This window comes from Phymastichus coffea, unplaced genomic scaffold, assembly GCF_024137745.1.
Source record: "Phymastichus coffea isolate CEN01 unplaced genomic scaffold, Cenicafe_Pcof_1.1 PCOF00044, whole genome shotgun sequence".
NCBI lineage: Eukaryota > Metazoa > Arthropoda > Insecta > Hymenoptera > Eulophidae > Phymastichus > Phymastichus coffea.
In genome coordinates, this window is record NW_026706855.1 from 387,173 (window position 1) to 409,144 (window position 21,972).

The 21,972-nt window shown below is 36.1% G+C and overlaps 1 protein-coding gene across 1 annotated transcript; it reads left to right on the top strand.

Annotated features, from left to right (window-relative positions):
• The first annotated feature begins 241 nt into the window (after nucleotides 1–241).
• Nucleotides 242–21,928, top strand: LOC131664660 (E3 ubiquitin-protein ligase UBR4). Its single transcript, XM_058935958.1, has 49 exons — nucleotides 242–371; nucleotides 970–1,067; nucleotides 1,151–1,596; nucleotides 1,692–2,216; nucleotides 2,293–2,456; nucleotides 2,545–2,779; nucleotides 2,857–3,126; nucleotides 3,209–3,377; nucleotides 3,452–3,802; nucleotides 3,876–4,102; nucleotides 4,435–4,644; nucleotides 4,717–4,901; nucleotides 4,978–5,119; nucleotides 5,194–5,477; nucleotides 5,554–5,860; nucleotides 5,936–6,093; nucleotides 6,165–6,398; nucleotides 6,471–6,682; nucleotides 6,759–6,936; nucleotides 7,023–7,241; nucleotides 7,308–7,499; nucleotides 7,573–8,243; nucleotides 8,324–8,526; nucleotides 8,592–8,751; nucleotides 8,821–10,528; nucleotides 10,652–10,684; nucleotides 10,834–11,032; nucleotides 11,104–11,293; nucleotides 11,371–11,754; nucleotides 11,844–12,277; nucleotides 12,404–12,715; nucleotides 12,802–12,978; nucleotides 13,063–13,388; nucleotides 13,459–13,687; nucleotides 13,784–14,230; nucleotides 14,312–14,538; nucleotides 14,615–14,894; nucleotides 14,965–15,168; nucleotides 15,245–16,189; nucleotides 16,268–17,402; nucleotides 17,480–17,847; nucleotides 17,920–18,339; nucleotides 18,404–18,799; nucleotides 18,877–19,011; nucleotides 19,090–19,431; nucleotides 19,510–19,964; nucleotides 20,088–20,412; nucleotides 20,487–20,646; nucleotides 21,005–21,928. The coding sequence occupies exons 1-49, from the start codon at nucleotides 250–252 to the stop codon at nucleotides 21,067–21,069; spliced, it is 15,858 nt and encodes a 5,285-aa protein (XP_058791941.1). The 5' UTR covers nucleotides 242–249; the 3' UTR covers nucleotides 21,070–21,928.
• The last annotated feature ends 44 nt before the right edge of the window (nucleotides 21,929–21,972 follow it).

The following is a 21,972-nucleotide window of genomic DNA, read 5'->3' on the forward strand; positions in this document are numbered from 1 at the left end:
CAAATTACCTGGAACATTATAGTATGAAAGTTCAATATTATAATACTGTACTCAATATACAAATTATTCATTCTCTATGTTCAATCAGTCAATATAATAACCATCAACCTATTTTAAATGAATATTTATTTCGACCTCTCGAATAAACCTCCCGCGGAGCTGCGTGTTATTCTCCGTGGCTTAATATATAAGTCATTATTTAGTCGACGCAGACAGATCAACGAAGATAGAGCAGTCAGAATATTCAAGATGGCGGCGAAAAGCGGTGGTGTTGTCGATTGGAGTTCTATTATAAAACCAATTTTAACGGCATCTTATGGATCTTTTAACAAAACTGATGTTATCGAGCTAGTCAAAGCTATCATTCAAAGGTAGGAAAAAAATTTTATCCTGAAGCATTAATTAATACGTGAGAAAATCCAAATTTCCCAAACGCCTTTCAAGGTGACGAAACAGAAATGGAAGTCTCAAGATGTATAAATTAGTTGGAAAACTAACAAATTTTATGCAATCTATTGTAATAATTGATTTATATTACTTTTTCACTAATGTATTGAACTTTTTAAACATTTTGTTATGTCTTTGCTTTCGCTAAACTGTCGTTGTTTATTTATGATCAGTATCCGGAATGGTTTACTGTTATTATAAGTTTTATAAAATCTTTTGAATGTGAACCTTATATATAATATATACAGCTAAATGCGTTAGCATTATGGTATGATTAATTATTGGAAATAGTTTATCCATTCTCAACAAAGTTATAATAATTATTGCAGTAAAAAATTTTCATTATATATGCTTTTACTGCAAAACAAATTGAACTTTAATTTCAATTAAAAACATTTTGTAAAATTCAACCTTTAATCATGTTCAAAAATAATAATTTTTATGACAAAACTGTTTTTAATATATTTCTTCTTATTACATCTGTTACTTAGTATTTAAAAAATTTCAATGTTTCAATTCTAGCGAACCAGAGCTGGTGTCACATGATAAAGAATATGAAGCTTTTTACATATCATTTGCTGCATTGGCAGCGGATTATATTAGTTCCTGTGCAGGTACATGTATGTATTTTTAATTAAATTCATCTTTGTATTCTATTCCTTTATCCTATTATTTTCTATCAAAATAATACTTTATTTTTCAGTATGCAAGAGTCAAGTACCTCTTGTTTGGCAAGCATGTAGAATATTGCTAACATATTTAGTTGGCAAATTGCCTCAGCAATCTTCACAACCAGGAGAAAGCAGTGCTCCTACAATCTTGACTACAAGACAGTTGTTATTACCAATTCGAGCACTATGTATAGGCCAATCTCTGTTAGCCAAATCAGAGGAAGTGACTTTTATTGCAATTCTGAAGAATGCAAAACTTCCACAATATGTAAAAGGTTCACCTACAAGTGGAGAAAAAGAAAGCCTACCACAATCTATTAAGGAGACAAAAAGAGCTCGTAGTGATTTATCAGCAAATATTATAGAACAATTAACTATGCCTTTGCAAGACTTTGCTATTACAAATGATATAGCTCATGAACCAGCAAGTAAAACAAATTTAGAAATTTCTAATATTGAACAGAATTCTGATACAAAGGTTGCTAAAATAAATTTACAAAAGATTGTTATTTTAAAGCTAGCATTAAGATGATTAGTGTGTAAATCTAAATTTTTATTTGATTATATTTTCAGATGATGTTCATAGTAAACAATATAAATACACTTCAGACTATGGGTGCAGGAGACATGCTTCTAAATATGTGCTCCAATTTACATCACTTATCACGCTATGCCAGAAAGTATCAAGCATATTTGAACAGAAAAAGTTTCTGCTTGCCAGCCAATCAGTCTGAAGCTCATACAATTCGTCACAGTTTGCATTCACTTGTCAATGATATAAATATTGTACATAGTGTTGTGTCGTTACCGATTTTAGAACCATTAACACCAGCCAAGTTAGAGAAATTATCGTTGATAACAATGTCTTGTCTCTATTGTTCAATTGCTAATGCGACGGCGTCAAGCATTGTTGGAATAACTAATGCTATCTCGCCGAAATGTTGTCTGAGTACTGGTTCGAATCCACAGAGTACTCAGAGTACTAAAAGTACTGAGGAAGAATACGATACTCTAGCAATTACTGTTGTAGAAAGAAGTTTAGAAATTTTCACTTTGGTATCAAATATTATTAAACATAGTACAAGAGCTGGTGGACATGTAAAATTTATAATTTTATTATTTCCTTATTATTTCACGATTGAATATGAATTTATTTATCTATTTTTTCTTTTAGATATTTCAAAATCATTTATTGATTGGGGTATGGCTATTGGTAGCAGGTTTGCAAGCTCAATTATCTGTCAGCAGTTTTAGCGTAACTGATAAAGGAAAAGAAGAAAAGGGCAAATCGCCTAGTAAAGCACGTGATGGAACCGGACGTATTAATTTGATGAAAGTGTGAGTTACGATTTTCTTCATATGATCAAATGCGCAAAATATTGTCATTCACTTATAAATTATCTAATTAATTTTCTATTGCAAACAGACAACAAGGATTTGGAGTTTTGTCAGTAGCTCTGGCATCACATGCTCTCACATTGATGGGTGCTCTGCTAGAAGATGTTTCCGTTGAGGCTAGTAATGAACAAGTTTCTCAGCCAGAGTCAGCTCCATTGGATATCTTAGCTACTGCTACAGCTTTGGAGAGAGTAGCGACATTTTTCCAAGCTGCTCCATTAAATCATTTATTATTTTATTTAGCTACCATCAGTTACAGAAAAGTGAATATCACTTATGTTTATTTATTTTTGTTAATGTTATGACATAAAATGTACTAAAAAATTTGTTCAACTTATAGGCATGTACACTTAAAAGAATACAAAAACATCCTCTTGAAGGAGATACATTAAGTCAATCAGACTCTACAACATACTATGAAGACCTTTACAGTTGCTCTGAGAGCTCTACGGATCAAGAAGAGGATAGCGAACCTATTTTAGGAGCTTGGTTTGAGGAAACTCTAGATTCTTCTGATGCTCCACCAACAACTACCTCGAAAGAAACTAATGAAGAAGCCAACACAGAACGTAATGCTACAGTTGTACCCGATAATCGAGAACCTCACGGCGTAAGTTTATTTTTCGATATAGCAGATGTATGGTCTAATTCATCAATAATAATAGTAATTTATTTAATTTTTCCTTACACAGTACATTTCGTTGGCAACTCAAATCTTCCAGTTCATGAATCAACATCTAATTGGAAACAGAAGTGCATACGTCCGTGATTACGTTGTCAACGGATTGGTAGAACAACAAATGGTTATACTAGCTGCAATAATTAGAGATTTAGATCATGAAGCAGCTAGAACCGAAACAGGTAAATTACAATAAACTTCTCCATGTTAAATAATTATGTGGAGAAAGTGTATAATAAATAAAAATAAAATTCAGGCACAATATCAGTGTTTTACGGAGCTACATTAGGTGCAATGTATTCCGAATTTTCTCAAGCTTTAAGCCGGTACACACACAATTTACTTGCACGAAATACTTTGAGTGAAACTCTTCAAAACACTTTACTACATCATTTGGGAGTAAGTCCATGGTCGACCGAGAACGCCAGTCCTTCATCTTGGCCCTTACAAGTATACCCAAGAACTCTTGGTGTTCTCGCTCAGATTCTTTTATTGAAACCACAATCAGAAAAAGAGGCAGCTTGCATTAGCATTTGGCAACGATTGGTAACAACGATGGTTGAAAATGTTTGTAATCCACCTACAACTTTTGAAACCGACAATGAAGGTAAATATAGTGCCTCTGTACCTATTGAATTATTATTTGGATCGAAATGAATATTTTTATTTTTGTATTTCAGATTTGAATGTTGAGCATGCACAGTTGGTTCTTTTCCTTTTCCATTCGCTAAATCTCATGCAGAAAAAATCTGTACTTCTTGTAACCGGCAGTGGAGCTGTTCGGTGTAGCGAAGCAATTAAAAGTCCGATGAAGGATTCACAAATTTTGCATTTATCTCGATTACTTATTCTACTTGAGTACATGATGAAACATCTTTACGATGCCCCTTCAACTTTACTAGAGCAAGTAAGTATTAGAATATTAGTTATGAATAATTTTTTTTCGCTTACTGCATTGAACAGTGTCACGTGATGGTTTATCAATACCAATCATGCAACTCATTCATACCTCATTCTCTTCATTATTTCATTCATACTTCATTTTATAAGACCCTGCCAATGCTAGAAAAATGTTGATTAGTTTGATAACTAATCTGAGATACCAGGGCCGTCTGTTTAGTAGTACAAACTGAATGGTAGTAAAAGTCTCAGACATTTCTTTCACTATTAACATAAGATTTTCAGAAACATAATTTTTGTTTTCAATATTAAGTTCAATAATATAAATAATGCTTCAAGGTACATTGGAATTTGTTTTCCGCTACAAGCTTAGTCTCAGATACTAAAGAAGGAAACAAACAAGCATCACGAATCTACACTCCATGGAAAGAAATTGAAGATAATTATCGGAAATTCGGACCACAAGAAGAATTTTCGATGAAACCGCGGTTCTATAACTTGACCGTTTATGACTTCAATAATCAAGATACACCCAAATTAGATGGACTGGTAAGTTTAATTTTATCTATCTTGGAAATTCGACTATAAAAATAAAACAACGTTTTTCTAACTTTGAAATAGGCTTGTAACTTTATTTTGGGTACACCGGATAAAATGAAATATCCACTACTAGTAGATGCTCTTATTGATATTTTGAATATCTTGAATCAGACTAGTCTACCTAAAAAAACTGGTCCTGACGGTAAAGAAAAAATGACGTTCACTGGCTTATGTGCAATACAATACTGTTTTTCTATCTGTTGGAGGTAAAATTGATTTAAATGAATAAATTTGATTATTTTGTTATATATATTATAAATAATATCATTAACTAAATTTCAGATTGTTATTAATGCTGCCTCCATCAACGCCTTACATGGATAAACTTGCTTTAGGTGAAGAAATTCCAGCAGGCCCATTATTACTGCATTCTTTGATATGGGGACCACGTGCCGCGTATAAAACTTTTACTGGATGGATGAAGGTGTGTTCTAACGTTGATCAATATTTTCAAACAAAATTTTGTTAAAACTATTTATTTAAAATTGATATTTACAGGACTGTTTGGTAAAACAAGGAATGTACACTCAGTATGCTGAAAATTTATTGAAAACCGTTTCATCGACCGTTAATTCTCTGAAATACGATGTAGCTTTAGCGAAAAATTGTATCAAGTCTTTGAAACCGGAAGTTAGCACAACAGAGAAAATTATACCAAAGTCAGCTTTGCCAAAATTAAATTCTCTTTGCATACTGTCCGCAGTCGTAGGAAAATTACAAGTTCAAATGGATGAAAATATATGGAAACCGATAACCGAAATCGATAACATGGAAGCCTCAAAGTACGTATTTCAATGAGATGTTTTATTATTTTTGTACCAATATTTTTACAAACAATAAATAAAACGTCTATTTCAGAGTTCAACAAACTAATGAATCAGCGGCTTCTAATGTAAATAAGTTAATTATAGAGATATTGCCACATATTTTATCGTTGACAGATGCGATGTTGGCTTCATGCCGATCCAGCATTTTATACCAAATTCAAGATACTTCTGACAGCGGCAAAAAATATACTGTGAGAGATTTTCTTATTTTGGATGAAGTTATTTGCATGAGTGGTGCATCCTGGGCGACAGATGCATCTTTGATTAGTTTATTCCCAAATAACGTGCGATCTGTGCTGGATAAGTGGAAAGCTATAAACGTGGCTCATGTTCCTTGGGTATATTATTAAAAACTAACGTAAATCGGTCTTTACTTTAAGAGATTCACATTATATCTTCTTTTTATATTTTAGAACACATACGCCAATGATATAATCCCCGCAGAAAGTTATATTTTATCTACCATTGATCATCATATTAGTTCTTTATCTGAGTATGGTTCATTTTCAATTAATCCGTCACTGAAAAATTTACTTTACTCTTTGATATCATTCATTATGGAATATGTAAAGTGAGTAAAACTTAACTAATATGAAAATTAGATGATTAATGCTAGTATTACCAATATAATTCAATTCATAGTTCAACGACAGCTCCTGAGAACTCTGAAATCAGAAATCATGCAATAGATATTCTTATTTCACTAACAATGGATTTGCGCACGGAATATTTTCACGAAATGGCGTCAAAAACTCTTAATACTTTGATTGGTGAACCCGATACTGAAGCCCGTCAAATTCGAGAGCACCTTTTCGTACTTAATCATACATACAATTTAATAGTTGATTACACCAGCAATTTGGATGAAGCCATTAAGTAAATAAAAGTGTATATTTCCTCAGCGTATTTTAAAAAACAAATATCTATTAGTTGCTTTTCTATTTCCAGCATTTCTATTGACGGCAAAATCCTGAAACAGTGTATAAAATATTGGGAGCAACTATTAGAAAAGTCAGTGGGATGTAAAGCTCTAGACGAATTTTTCGCACCAAGCACAAACAGAACACTAGTTTCTGTTCTCCTCTCGATAGCTTCGCCTCAGTCCTCACAACAATTCAGCAGTCACGTTTTACATTTTTTCAATAAACTATTTAAGACTGGTAAATTTTATTGTATGAAACACTATTCATTTTGTTAATTATTAAACAATTAATGATTATTATTGTGTAAAATTAGCTGAAAAAGACAATGACGGATCACTCGATAGATTATGCAGATCGGTTTCAAATCTCGCAAAAGTGGAAAACGAGAAACTTCAATCTTGGCTAGCTCATGTTGTTCTTGGATGTACAAGTTTGTCTCCGAGTACTCCTCCGGCAAATGTTCCTGTATCAGCTCCAACACCAGCTTCAACGTAAGAACAATTTCATACTTTATCATACAAGTTTTCCATTTTTGTATATCTATGTATTATTAATATCGTTAATATTCATTTTGTAGAACGACATCTGCACTGGCACCAGCAGAAGAGGCGCAAAAAATTGATACATCAAATAATGCACCAAATAATGAGCAAGTACAAGGTCAGTGGCAACCACTTGTACCCGAAGTAGCATCCACCAATCAAACGTCAACTTCGAACGAAGAACAGCAGCAGTCATTGAAGGAAAATAATCAGTTGTTGCGAGCCCTCACTAATTACATAGTTAAAGAAAAGAGGTATATATTATCATTTTTTTTATATTCTAAATAAAAACAAATATAATGTTCTAAATATAATTATAGCAACGTCAGTGAAGGAGTATCAGTGACAATTCTGCAAGCTCTGATACCAATTGCTTATCGTATCTTATCATCTGCGACTGAAGGTGTAAGCTTCGCCGAACTAATGCAAGTGATGTCTACTCTTGCTGATGCTGGATCAGATAAAGGTCACACTTTACTTTTCCAATCTGCCACTGAATGGATTGAACTATGGTAAGTGCATGAATGTTATACTATATTTTGAATGTACACATAGAATTTTTTACGTTTGATATTTATCCTTTAGCAAGCAACAACTCCTCAACAAAGACCCTCACAATCTTGACAAATGTTCATCTTACATCGAGGCTGGCTGTTGCGTGCTGAATTACATAGCAGACATAGTGAATGCAGTATGTCCACAGAAACTCCTTACTAATCAAGATCGAGCTACAAGTCCACCCTGGGAAGGTGCACAACCGGCAAACGACGTAACAGATAGCGACTGGATCGACGAGATCGTGCACGACGAAGACGATAGTGGCGCCGATGATTCAGACGAAGATAACCTATGCAACAAACTCTGCACTTTCACTATCACCCAGAAAGAGTTTATGAATCAGCACTGGTATCATTGTCATACCTGTAACATGATCGACGGCGTGGGTGTCTGCTCTGTATGCGCTAAAGTCTGCCATCGAGGTCACGATGTTACTTACGCCAAGTACGGCAACTTTTTCTGCGATTGCGGTGCCAAAGAGGATGCCTCATGCCAGGCACTCACCAAAAGAAGTCCGCAAACCAATGAGAATCAATCTAACAGTGGTGTAGCGTATCATAATTCTAGCGGTGGCGACAATCATACGCTGTTGACAAGTAGCTTGAGGCGTAGACTTTCGAGTCCAATACATTTTGGTGAAAGATACGATAAGAGTAGCAAAGATAAGCAGAAACAGGTGGCATTAGCCAAGCAATTAGGTTTGTCGATGATTATTGCCAATGTAGACAATCAAAATTTTATAAAATGTTATTAATAATCTTGATTTATTAATTTTCAGAAGGTTCCAAAGACTGGATTCTGTCGAAAGTGTGGGGGAGCGGTCTAGTCTCGTCATTGGTACAACTAACTCGTGCCTTAATCCCAGCAGTACAAATGTCATGCGAAAATTTCTCACCAGTTGGTTGTCATGCCCGAGCTCAAGCTGCTCTTTCACAGCTGCATTATATTCAAAAAAAATTCGAATACACCGATCAATTAATGGTAAGTTATTTTGAAACTTTTTAATTGATTTAAATGGTTATTTAATGATATATTTGTAATTGCAGCTACCAACTCTTGGATCTCAAGAAGGAGCCTTTGAAAATGTACGCATGAACTATTCCGGTGATCAAGGCCAGACAATCCGGCAACTCTTATCGGCTCACATGATCAGAAGAGTAGCTATGTGCTGTTTATCTTCTCCACATGGTAAACGACAACATCTAGGTACAATTTTTATATTTTAAGATTTACAAACTTAATAATTATTATCTTTATCTCAAATAATATTTTTAGCTGTATCTCATGAAAAAGGAAAAATAACAGTTCTTCAATTAAGCACACTCCTTAAGCAAGCCGATTCTTCAAAACGAAAACTCACTTTGACACGTCTAGCCTCAGCTCCAATTCCATTCACGGTACTTTCTATGACAGCCAACCAGTGGAATGAAGATTTCCTTGCAGTCTGTGGTCTCAAAGATTGTCACGTACTCACCTTCAATAGCACAGGCACGGTGTCCGATCATTTGGTGCTGCATCCTCAACTTGAAACTGGCAATTTTATCATTAAGGCAATCTGGCTACCAGGATCTCAGACCCAACTAGCACTTGTCACTGCTGATTTTGTCAAGGTTTACGATCTCAGTAAAGATGCTCTGAGTCCACAGTATTACTTTTTGATGCCGACTGGAAAAATACGTGACTGTACATTTATACATACAGAGAACAATGAGTTCCATATGCTGTTAATGTCTTCGGCTGGATACATATACAGTCAAACTATGGATGAGGATAGCCAAGCTAAACATGGGCCATTCTACGTTACGCACACTTTAAAAGTCTATCATTCTGACATTAAAGACAATGGCATGGTCTGTGGTGGTGGAGTATCAATTTACTACTCTCACGCTTTGCAGTTACTGTTTTTCAGCCACGCAAATGGTAAGAGTTTCGTAGCGCCGATGAAATATGTCGACGACATCGATCTCGTTAATATGATTACTATTTCCAACAAAACTAATGGAACTGGAACAAGCGGTAGCGGCAATAAATCTAACAATAATCAACCTCAACCACTATGTCAGTGGAGCGAAGTAGCCAATCATCCTGGTCTCGTGTGTTCTGTCCTTCAAAGTAGTAATAATCCCGTGATCTTGATGATCAAGCCTGAAATAATCATGATTCAGGAGATCAAAGTCGTCCCGGTAAAGGCAAAAATTATGGACATGATGGCAATTAGACATCCAAGCTCCAACGCCGAGCATCGTACGACTTTGATTCTACTATGTGAGGATGGTAGTCTCAGGATATACATGGCATCAATGGAGCAAACCGGCTTCTGGATGTCGTCAAGCGTACAACCCGTAGGCCTTACTTCCACGATGAAGCAAACGAAGAAAAAGAAAGCTCTTAAGGCGAGCAAGCCTTCAGGCTCGGTTAACTTCCCTATCGATTTTTTCGAACAATGTCAAGTAATGAACGACGTAGAATTCGGTGGCAACGACTTACTACAGGTCTATAACGTTGTTCAAATTAAGCACAGATTAAATACCACTGGTATGTACGTGGTATCAACAAAAGCTACTGGATTCAATGTTGAAGTCATAAATAATGACACTAATTTGGTCATGATTGGAATACGAGTTCAGCTGGGTACTCAAGATGTTCAACGAGCTCCACTATACGTCGAAATCTTTGGCAGAAGTATCCGAACGACATTAACTCGCAGTAGATGGTTCGATATACCTCTTACGAGAGATGAAAGTCTGCAAGCAGATAAGAGACTTACGATCACCTTTGGACCTTCGCAAGATCCTGAAAGTGTCATCATGGTTGACTCTATCAAAATTTACGGGAAGACAAAAGACTCATTTGGATGGCCAGAAGAACCCGAAGAAATCTCGACAGGGCAGCCGACGTCAACGCAAGCTACTGGAGGAATCACAACCAATAATGATGCAGAAAATCAAACTATTTCTCCTACACCTTTGACTTCTGTCGACAAGTAAGTTAGAAAAGCACTTTCACTATAAAAATCTGTTAGCTCAATGCTACGTGAAACTGTGTCGTGTTATAACATTAATATTCATAAATTTTATAACGATGTTGCTTATTCTAATTCTATCAGACCGACAAAGGATGAGTCGATTAATATCGAAAGGTAAGAGATCGTAATTCGTCATTACGTATAGTAGATCGTCGTCGTATTTTTGTTTTCAATATTAGTAGATGTGGCTCATAGAATATTGAGTAATATTTTTAATTTATGAAGAGATGTAAAAATTTATTATATTTTTTGATTTCTTATAGAATGGTATCGAGTATCCTCGAAGTATTAGAGTCGTCATTCATGTTAGCGAACGATGAAACCAAAGCGACTTTAAGGCAAACTGCAATTGAAGTTGCTTCCAATTTATTGATTCTACCGACACCTCCACAAGTACAAATTCATACGACAGCATTTCTTGCTGCTTTGCACAGCTCAAAAGCTGCATATCATGCACATAAAGTATTGATATTACGTTATCTTCACGTTTCATTTCAAAGAACAGAATATTAACATTTTGTTGCTTTTCCCAGGACCAAGTGTTATTGTCACACGTGCTAGATTCACTCAAAACAATGAGAGAAACTGAAGAGATATGCGACATTGATGCTGAAAACTTCTATCGATTGATTTTGATTGTAAGAAGTATTGCAGTGACTCGGCCGCAAAACTTATATAAATTTGCCGAACAACATTCATCTAAACCCATTGATGAGAGTACAAGTGAGTTTTACAGTTTGTAGAAAAATAATCATGCTTTACTTTTTATCGTAACTCATGTCTTAATAATTTATTTTCAGTTTTTATATTTGAATCAGAGCGAAAAGTAGTTTTATTATCAGAAATAGAAAACGAGAGTCCTCACTTGCTGATTCAATTGATGAATGTTTTATGGCTATTGCATGCGTCTTACCCCAAAAATTTAGCCTTAGCACCTGTTGTCGTGCCCGGACTCACCCACACTGAAGCGGTTATTCACGCCATTATTGAGATTATTCATGCATTTACCATCTGCGATGTTGAAGAATTTACACCAGTGGCTGCAAAATTATACTTACAACTCTTGCTCTGCTCAGATACGACCATTAGCTTTACTGCAAAACAAGCGATAATTAAGGTATTACGGCCGCGATACAAAAGACGCAGAGTTTATATACCAAGTCCTCCTCACTATACTACTCAGAGTAAGTATAGAGAAAAAAAGTTTTTTTTTGCGACTTTCTTATTCCAAATTAATTATGTTCATTGTTAATTGAATTGAATCTTCAATTAGACTCAACTTTAGAAGAAGAAAAACCATTACCAATAGTAGCACCACCACCGCCAGCAGAACCTGTTGAAGCAGATGAGAACTTTGATGTGGATAACGTTGTGTCGATGGTTCTTTTGGGTGCCGAAGGAATAAATCAACCTGGTGCAGCAGCTGCTCGTGCCGTAAATCCACTGGAAGCTCTACTCGGGCCCGATGGTTTCCCTCAACTTTTGGATATGCCTCAGGCTGAAGATGACGAAGCTATGGTCGAGCTTGCAATTGCTTTAAGTTTGCAAGATCACGAGGGTGGTCCTCAGATTCAGGCTTTGCAACAAGGATTTCAACAAAGCTTGGCTAATTTACAAGAAGGTTTACAGAATCTCAGTGGACAAGCTCTACAAAGCTTGCAAGCTCTTGCAGCTCAAGGATTGGGTCAGGTTCAAAGTGGTGCTCAGGTATGATTGAAATATAATATTCATTTCAGTTTTTCTTTAATTTGCATACAATTTATTTTCATTTTTTTAATCGTAAATTTTTCAGCGTTAATTTTATTTTTAATTTTATTTGCCAAATATTAATAGGGTCAAGAAGCTGGGCACTACTCTGATACGACAGCTTCAGCTGGTGGGTCAGACGATGAAGGCTCAACAGCTGCGACCGATGGAAGCACACTTAGAACGTCACCCGCAGAACAAGGTGGAAGTGGTGGTAGTAAAGGAAGCGAAAGTGGCGGAAGTGAGAGCGGCGGTAGCGTCGTTGATAGTATCATGGGCGAACATAGTGTCTCTGGCCGTAGCTCTGCTTACGGTGACGGTCAAGGCGATGCCATCTCCAATAGTGGTAATCGATCTACACAACAAGCACGCTCTGATAGTAATTCCAATGCTCCTTCTGTAAGTTAAACGTTTTAAAATTCATGCAAGAATTGAGAAATTTACATTTTAACAAAATAATTCTTGTTTATATTCTTGTATTGTAGGGCACCGGACAGGATGGAAATGTAGAGCAGGAACAAGGAAATGAGCAAGAAAATGATGTTGCCGGTGAAATAACAACAAATTTACATGACGTGCGACTTATGCTATTAGACAGACTAATGCGATTCATTCTCAAATTGTCAAATGTTCCTGGTGTTCGAGCTATTCCCTTCATGCAGGTAATTTATATAAAAATAATGATAGTTCTACAATATTTTTTATAAAAAAATTGACGTACTGTTTAATTAACAAATGTCTCACAGGTGATTTTGATGTTAACTTCCGATCTCGATGGTCAAGATGAAAGGGATAGAATTTGTTTCACGAACTTATTGAATTTATTTGTCAAAGAACTTCACATGGAAAAGCCCGACATGTACGATATTTGTGCTAGAGAGAATAAGAGAGAAGTTCATTTGGTCATTATGCGTTTATTGAGTGTATTAATGTCTCGATCGAAATATAATACAAAGGGACAATCCGAAAGTTCAAACTTTACATCTCAAATGACAGCCGCTATTTTAAGCAAATCTGGACTTATCGATTATTGCTTGAACTTATTAAAGGCTTTGTTGGAGTATTGGAAAACGTGAGTATTATTATCAAATTTGTAATTTTTCACTTTTCAAGCGATAGTTATAATGTTCAAATAATTATAGCGTATCAACTGATGACTCTGGAACTATCATCGGGGGGCAATTGCTTAAAGAACATCTCACTTCGTCCCCACCTGATATGTCACCATTTTTCTTACGCCTGTATGTAAAAGGTCATGCGAACGACGTTTTCGAACCTTATCCTCAGTTATTGACTGAAATGGCTTTAAGACTACCATATCAAGTTCATAAGTATGCTGATAGTAATACCGTTCAGCCAGCATTTGATCAGGTATGAAAAAGAATCTTATATTATCTAAGCTTTTTCATAACTATTAACAAGTATATTTTATGAAACTAATAATGAATCTAATAATGTTCATTACAGCAAGCTTGGTACTTTTATCTTTGTGAATATATGATGTTTTATCAAACACCATTCGTCCGCCGTCAAGTCCGAAAACTACTGCTATTCATATGTGGCAATAAAGAAAAATATATGCAGCTTCGTGATCTTCACGCACTTGTTTCTCACGTGAAAGCAGTTCAGCAGTGTTGTAACAATGGAGGCTATAACGCACTTGAGCCGTTGCCGCATTCAATAAATCTACCATATGACTCTTTAGTAGAGCTGATTGAACATTTGAAGTGTTGCGTTGAGATAGCTACTAGTCGCACGGGTAACTGGCAACGATTTTGCCTCAAGCACAATACGGTGTTGTCATACTTGTTCACGATATCAACTTTACTTGACGAAGGAGTCAGTCCAACAGTTTTACAGCTTCTCCAATGTGCCATATGCTCATCATCAAAATCAAAAGATATAAAGGGAAAAGTAAGTATCATTTTTTATTATTTCATTATTATAAAACTTCAATAGCGTTCTCTTATTTATATTTTGCTTCAACCTTATCAGGAACTGAAATCAGCTATCAACTCTAAAGAGAGGCGCGATCGCGAAAAATCTGAGGACTCTGACACCGAAGCTAAATTCGAAGAAACTCAATGCATAAATTTGATTGAACAGATTCAGAAACAAGTTTCACCGACTCTCATCACCAAGTTTATTCAAACGTTCCTTCTAGAAACAAACAACACAAATATTCGTTGGCAAGCTCACTCGCTGGTTCTAGCAATTTACAAGTGAGTTGTATTGTCCATTATGGGTCATCTCACAAAACTTGATATTGGTAATTATAATATTAAATCTATTTTCTAGAAATTCTAGTCCATCTGACCAAGAAGTTCTGCTTGACCATATGTGGCGTCTTTGGCCACGTCTACCTATGTACGGACGTAAAGCAGCACAGTTCGTTGATCTTATTGGCTACTTTTCACTTCGAACTCCTCAGGCAGGCAAGAAAATGTATACTTACATGGAGCAAGCAGTCGTTGTCCTACATACTCAAAATCAATTGCTCTCGCGTCATCCTAATGCAAATTTGTACGCCAATCTTGCTCAGTTTGTAGAGCTTGACGGTTACTATTTGGAAAGCGAGGTACGCTTTCACAAAACACTTTACATGTCAGAAAAGCTTTTGTTATTTCAATATTACATAATTTTTCTAGCCTTGCCTCGTTTGCAATAACCCTGAAGTGCCAATGACGACTATTAAGCTATCCTCTATCAAAGTTGATTCAAAATTCACAACGACTACGCAGTTCATCAAACTGGTTGGCAGTCATACTATTAGTCGCATAACTTTGCGCATTGGTGATCTAAAACGAACAAAAATGGTCCGCACAATTAATGTTTTCTACAATAACCGTACGGTAAGTATTTATTTTTTCAAGTTGAAATATTTTTTTAAGATAAAATAAATTAATATAATTATTTTTATTTTTGTAGGTTCAAGCAGTAGTTGAGCTAAAGAACAAATCAACTATATGGCACAAAGCTAAAAAAGTGAACCTCGTGCAAGGCCAAACTGAAGTTAAAATGGAATTCCCTCTGCCGATAGTTGCGTGCAATTTGATGATCGAATACGCAGACTTCTACGAGAATATTCAAGCGTCATCTGAAACGCTTCAATGTCCACGTTGCTCAGCTAGTGTACCAGCTAACCCAGGCGTGTGTGCAAACTGTGGTGAAAACGTATTCCAGTGTCACAAGTGTCGAGCTATCAACTACGACGAAAAAGATCCATTCCTTTGCCATGCCTGTGGTTTCTGCAAATATGCTAAATTTGACTACACATTAACTGGTCGACCTTGCTGTGCAGTAGATCCTATTGAAAATGATGAGGATCGAAAGAAGACCGTTTCTACAATTAACACACTTTTAGAAAAAGCCGATAGGGTGTACAAAACTCTGATTGCTAATAAACCAACTCTAGAAATGTTACTTGTTAAAATATCTGAACATCGATTGGACAGATCTCTCGATGATGGCGTGGTAGCCCAAGCCAGTTCTGGTGGAAACACACAGGTTAATCGGGCCATACAATTACTTGCGCAAAAGCATTGCGGTGAGTGCAAAACGTCATTCGAAGAGCTTAGCAAGATTATTCAGCGTGTGTTAGCCTGCAGACGCGAACTTGTTGCATACGACCGGAACCAACGAGGCCAAAATGTTTACCAACTGCAACGAACTGCCAGTGATAATGAGAAAGATACAAATGTAAGAGCACAACCAGCTAATGGTAGATGTTACGGATGCGCATCTTCCGCGACGGAGCATTGCTTGACTTTACTTAGAGCTCTTGCGACTAATAGCGTTGCCAGAGAAGTTTTATGTAAGCAGGGACTGATCCAAGAATTGGTGGAGTATAATTTGAGAAGAGGAACTATTTCGGTAAGAGATTGAAAGTCATAAAATTAAAGTAATGAAAATTTTATTTATGTTTCAATGAAATTTATGTTTAAAATATAGGTCCAAGAAGAAGTTAGACAATTGTTGTGTCTAGTCACTCGTGATAATGCTCAATCAACCAAGGAATTATGTTCAATGTTGACGAACAGAGTAACGATGAATCTTAAAGGTAGAGTAGTGACAGCTGACTTATCAACGGCTGTGAGGCACGAGATGTCCTTGTTAGGTGCATTAATTCAAAAAGATGATTCGTGCTGGGAGCAAAAACTCCGAAGTGTCATGCAACTGTTTCTAATGGCATGCAAAGATTCAAAAAGTCCTGTGGTAATGGAAAGTGTTATTTTACCGTGTTTAAAAATTCTGCAGAGTCTTTTAAAACCAGATCAACCAATATCAAAAAAGAACAAGGATAAAACAATTGATACACTTGCAAGTGTTCAGCCACCTGATGGAGTTAGCATTAATTTAGAAAAATGGTTGAGCGGCGATCCAAAATATTCGTATGCTGAATGGTTACAGCGTATGCCAGGCAAAAAATCAGAGTCACATCAAAACAAACCGTTGAAGAAAGATGAAGCTCGAATGCTTTATCTAAGTGAAAAGTACGCTCATCGCTGGTATTATCGTTGCTTGCGACAACGAGGCGTGCAACCACTTAAATTGGCCAATGGCTCGTGGCTCAAGGAAGTGATCTTCAATCCAAGCTCGCGTTTGGCTCGCCAAGTAGTTTGTAATATGGTGGAAAACTTGTGCCAAGGCACAGATCGTAAAAAAGAAGTACTACTTTTGCTGACTGGGTACTTGGACGAACTGTGTGTAGCTGGCGAGAGCAGTGCAGAGTACCTGTCCTTGTACCAGAGTCTCATACGAACTGCACCTTGGAAACAATTCTTGGCGGTCAGAGGAGTGTTGAATATACTAGCTGATCTACTCACGAAAGAGATCGAAGAGCTTCATAGACTAGAAGAAACTACATTGACTAGTGATTTGGCTCAGGGGTATTCATTGAAAATGTTAACGGAATTACTATCTACTTTCTTGGAGCAGGAAACTATCAAGCAGCAGTATAAGGGCAGATTAGTTGGCGCAGTTCTAAATGGATATCTATCGCTCAGAAGACTCGTTGTTCAAAGGACAAGATTGATTGATGAGACGCAGGAGAAACTATTGGAATTGCTCGAAGAAATGACTTCTGGTATGCGTAACATTTAATTTTATATTTATAGAATATTTTATTATATTCGTTTACATTATATTTTTTTCTGTTCATAGGCACTGAGGAAGAGACTAAAGCCTTTATGGCAATCTGCGTGGAAACCGTGCAAAAGTGCAGTCCTGAGGACATACGCACTCCTGTGTTCATATTTGAGAGACTGTGTTCGATTATTTATCCGGAAGAGAACGATGTTGGTGAATTTTTCTTAACCCTAGAGAAAGATCCACAGCAGGAAGACTTTTTACAAGGACGAATGTTAGGCAATCCTTACAGCAGTTTGGAACCTGGTTTAGGACCATTGATGCGCGACGTCAAAAACAAAATTTGCCAAGATTGCGAACTAGTCGCTTTGCTTGAAGACGATAACGGAATGGAGTTACTCGTTAATAATAAAATTATCAGTTTGGATTTGCCAGTGAAAGATGTAAGTACAATTAACCTTAAATTATTAAAAATATGTTTGAATGAATCTTCAATGAGCTTTTCTGTTTTACAGGTTTACAAGAAGGTCTGGGTAGCTGAAGGTGGCGAGTGCGACGCAATGCGAGTCGTGTACAGGATGCGAGGTTTGCTTGGCGATGCGACTGAAGAATTTATCGAAACTCTCAACGCCAATAGTGAGCAAGAAGTCAATAACGAGGAAGTTTACAAAATGGCCAATGTCTTAGCAGACTGTGGTGGATTGCAAGTAATGATCGACCGTTTGTCGGCCATACAAGATGTGAATAGAGCCAAACCTCTGGTGCAAGTCTTGCTTAAGCTCTTCAGAATTTCGGTTAAAGTAAAAAAGAATCAAGAAGTTCTCAGCCAACCGGAGCTTGGAGCTGTTACTGTTTTGCTCGACGTGCTACAAAGATGTCTTGCTTCACCTGATATTGAGAATTCGCAATCGAAAGTTACCGAGCAATTGCTTGATGTAAGTTTAGATTTTGCTGAATATAAAAAATTTATTAAAACTAATGACTCTCGAAATCTTTTAGATCATGGAAACCATCTTGGCGAATGCAGCTTCACAACGGTTAGAGCAATTCGAAGAGTTTTCACGTACACTTGGCAGCCCAGAACATGTAAAAGCTTTGCTCACCTGTACACAGTCGCAAGCTGTAAGACAGAGTGCAAATGTGCTACAACATCTGGCTAGAGTTTTGGCAGCACTCACATATGGAAATACAGAGAAGATGGAATTATTATGTGAATATTTCAAACCCGTACTCAACTTTTATAAATTTGATTTTGAGCACACTCCCGAAGACGATCAGAAGCTTGAGCTTTTCTGCGTGCTTACTCAGGGCATTGAAAGAAACGCGATTGGAAACACTTTGAAAGATTATATTATGAAAATGGGTGTTGTTAAGGATGCATTTGAATATATCACGGTGAATAGAAAAACTTAGATTTTTTTTCAATCGTCAGATGAAAGTAATCCTTATTTGTTTTGATTCTATATTAACAGGCACACGCACCTTGCGTTAAACCGACTCTTCTTCGAACAGATAGCGACGAACTCAAAGAATTCATCTCTAAACCGGCTCTCAAATATATCTTACGATTACTTACGGGTCTTGCTACACACCACGAACCAACACAGGTAATGTTTATAAAAAAAAATTAAAAGGTTTTTATTCGATTCAACGTTAAATGAACAATAACTATTAAATATTTGTAGAATGCTGTGTGTCAATTTACGATAAGCATTATTCACCGATTGGAACAAGTATCGTCAAACGAACATGTAGGTTCGCTAGCAGAAAATCTGTTAGAAGCATTGTGCACCAATAAGAAGACAGCCGAGTTAATTGAAGAAGCGCGTCAACATACGCGTAGCGAGAAAAAAAGATTGGCTATGGCAATGCGAAAACGACAGCTTGGTGCACTTGGTATGCGCACCAACGACAAAGGTCAAGTCACTGCCAGTAGTTCGGTACTGCAGCAAATGGAAGATCTAGGTGATGAAACTGGATTGGTGTGTGTGATTTGTCGAGAAGGCTATAAGTTTAAGCCAAACATGGTAAATACCTAATTGTTTACGATTAAGTAATACTCGTTTTGGATTTTTTAATTATAAAATTCCATCTGCACCCTCAAGGTTCTTGGCATTTATACATTCACGAAGCGCTGTAACGTAGAAGAATTTGAGACGAATCAGCGTAAAACAGTTGGTTACACGACGGTTTCCCACTTCAATGTTGTTCACGTAGATTGTCACATGTCTGCCGTACGATTAGCTCGTGCTCGAGATGAATGGGAAAGTGCTGCTTTGCAAAACGCGAATACAAAATGCAACGGATTGCTACCACTGTGGGGACCACAAGTACCTGAATCCGCATTTGCTAGCTGTCTTGCCAGGCACAATACCTACTTGCAAGAATGCACCGGTCATCGGGATATTTCATACTCATCGACAATTCACGATCTCAAGTTGTTGCTACTGCGTTTCGCTCAAGAAAAAAGTTTCCACGATGATACAGGTGGTGGTGGGCCACAGTCTAATCTACACATTGTACCTTACCTTATTCATATGGCTCTTTATGTCATTAATACGTAAGTTTTCCCATTTGTTTTGCAATCAAAAAATTTGGTAAGATTTGAAAACATATGCTTCAATGTAGATCAGTAAGTGCATATTATATGCTTTGTTAAAATTTTACTTATTTTCTATTTTAGAACGAGATCGGCATCGAGAGAAGAGAAAGCACTGCTCACATACATAGAATCGCCGCCATCGTCCGCTTGGTTAGATAGTAGTTATGAGGCTGAAGGACCGCTTTACCAGTGTGTTTTATCAATGTTGATTTTGACGCCAACACGTTGGAATTTAACGAAACTGACACACCTTCGAAGACTGATAATCTTGGCGCATCAACGATACGTTTCGCCGTCGGTCCCTTCCAAAACTTTAGTCGACACTACTGTCAAAGATTATTCAGTTTACAAGAGTGTGCTGGTGTTCTTCGGACTCGTCGACAGCATCTATGCACATTTCTTCAAGGTTGGTAGCTTTTGCACTTTCTTTTTTTTTAAAAAAAGAAATAAGAGTAAGTTTTAAATGTGTCTTTTTAACAGAAAATTAATGTTCTGAGCGAGGACCAATGGTCTATCGTTTTGGCTGAGTATATAAGACACAATGACGAAGCACTCTTAAAAGCTTCAGAAAAACTTCTCGTGACTTATCGGGATGAGTTGCTGCCTTGTGCAAGTTTTGACGAGTTTTGTGACGTCACAGGTTAGTATTCACTATTTTTTCTTCAAGATACTACTTATACCAATAAGTAGAGTGACAAACTTGTAGATGCTGGATTTGAATGAACTTTTAGAGGAATATTCTTTATAAAAAATTATAATTCATAATAGACAATCAAAGAACTATTATTTTGTGAGTTATTTTAATTTCTAAAGGAACCTGAAGTTTCTGTATATTGGATACAAGATCCAACCAAAAAACTATATTAAAAAATGCTGAATCAAGGATATTTTGATTTTTCGCAAATATTTCTCTAAAGATTCATCAAAATTGACTCTCATACGGTGAACGCACTCTTTGTAAGTCTGAGTACATTACATAAATAATTTATCTTTTGCAGGACTTCTTGAAGATATTTTTATTCCATCAACATTTATAACTGAATTATTGCAAAGTATCGTCTAGCCAAATGCTTGGATTTTTTCATTTTATGCGTTAAAAAAATAAAAACTAATAAGCATGTCATTTGATTATAGAGATTTTCTTTTATGATTTGCATCAAAATGTTTTGTGATAAATTGCGTCATTGTACAAACTGCTGTATTGCGATTTGTTATTTTTATTAAAAATATATAGGTTTGAATTAATCAATGTTGTCATACACTTAAATTCAATAATATATTAGCGTTAATTCATGTTTTTGAAGAATAACACAGCCTTTAGAGAGGAAGAACAGATACTCAAAAAGGGACAGAATTAGAGATCCGAAAACTCGTACCTGGCCCAAGACTAGCAGCAAAACTTTTACGAATTTCTTTTTTACATTTAATGTTCGCTAAAGTATATACTATAAATAAAAATGACGTAAATCCAGTCAATGATATTTACAATTGATTTGTCTAGTTTGAATAAATATATATAAATTTTTATTAATTATATGGTAGTTCCATGTAAATTGATAACATTGAGATTACTCTCGTCAACCTTATCGAGAATACCAATTTATGTCCCATTCACGTCAAGCTAACATCCTTTTCTTTTTCCACAATCGATCTTTGTTTAACCCATACGATTATCAAACTTTGGTGAATCTACTATTATAAAACCTATTTATTTGTCTAAATTTCATATTTTACAAATATTAATTCATGCAAAATAAAATTGTCCTGTGTAATAGAAATATATGGTCTTTAGTTTTGATGAGACACTCTTCTAAGATTGTCTTTTCCAAATACTATCTTCATCCTCTGATCAGCCTTAACAATATAATATAAAATTTGCGTCCGAAATCTAAGGGATAAATTTGAAAATTGCTTCAAATAAAGTTCCACTATTCTACAAGGAGTTGTATGTCTTATCTTAAATTTC

Coding starts and splice junctions, on each gene's coding strand:
- LOC131664660 (XM_058935958.1), top strand. CDS start 250: ATGGCGGCGAAAAGCGGTGGTGTTGTCGATTGGAGTTCTATTATAAAA. Junction 3,378..3,451: donor AGCAGCTAGAACCGAAACAG/GTAAATTACAAT, acceptor AATAAAATTCAG/GCACAATATCAGTGTTTTAC. Junction 19,965..20,087: donor GCTCTTTATGTCATTAATAC/GTAAGTTTTCCC, acceptor TTTCTATTTTAG/AACGAGATCGGCATCGAGAG.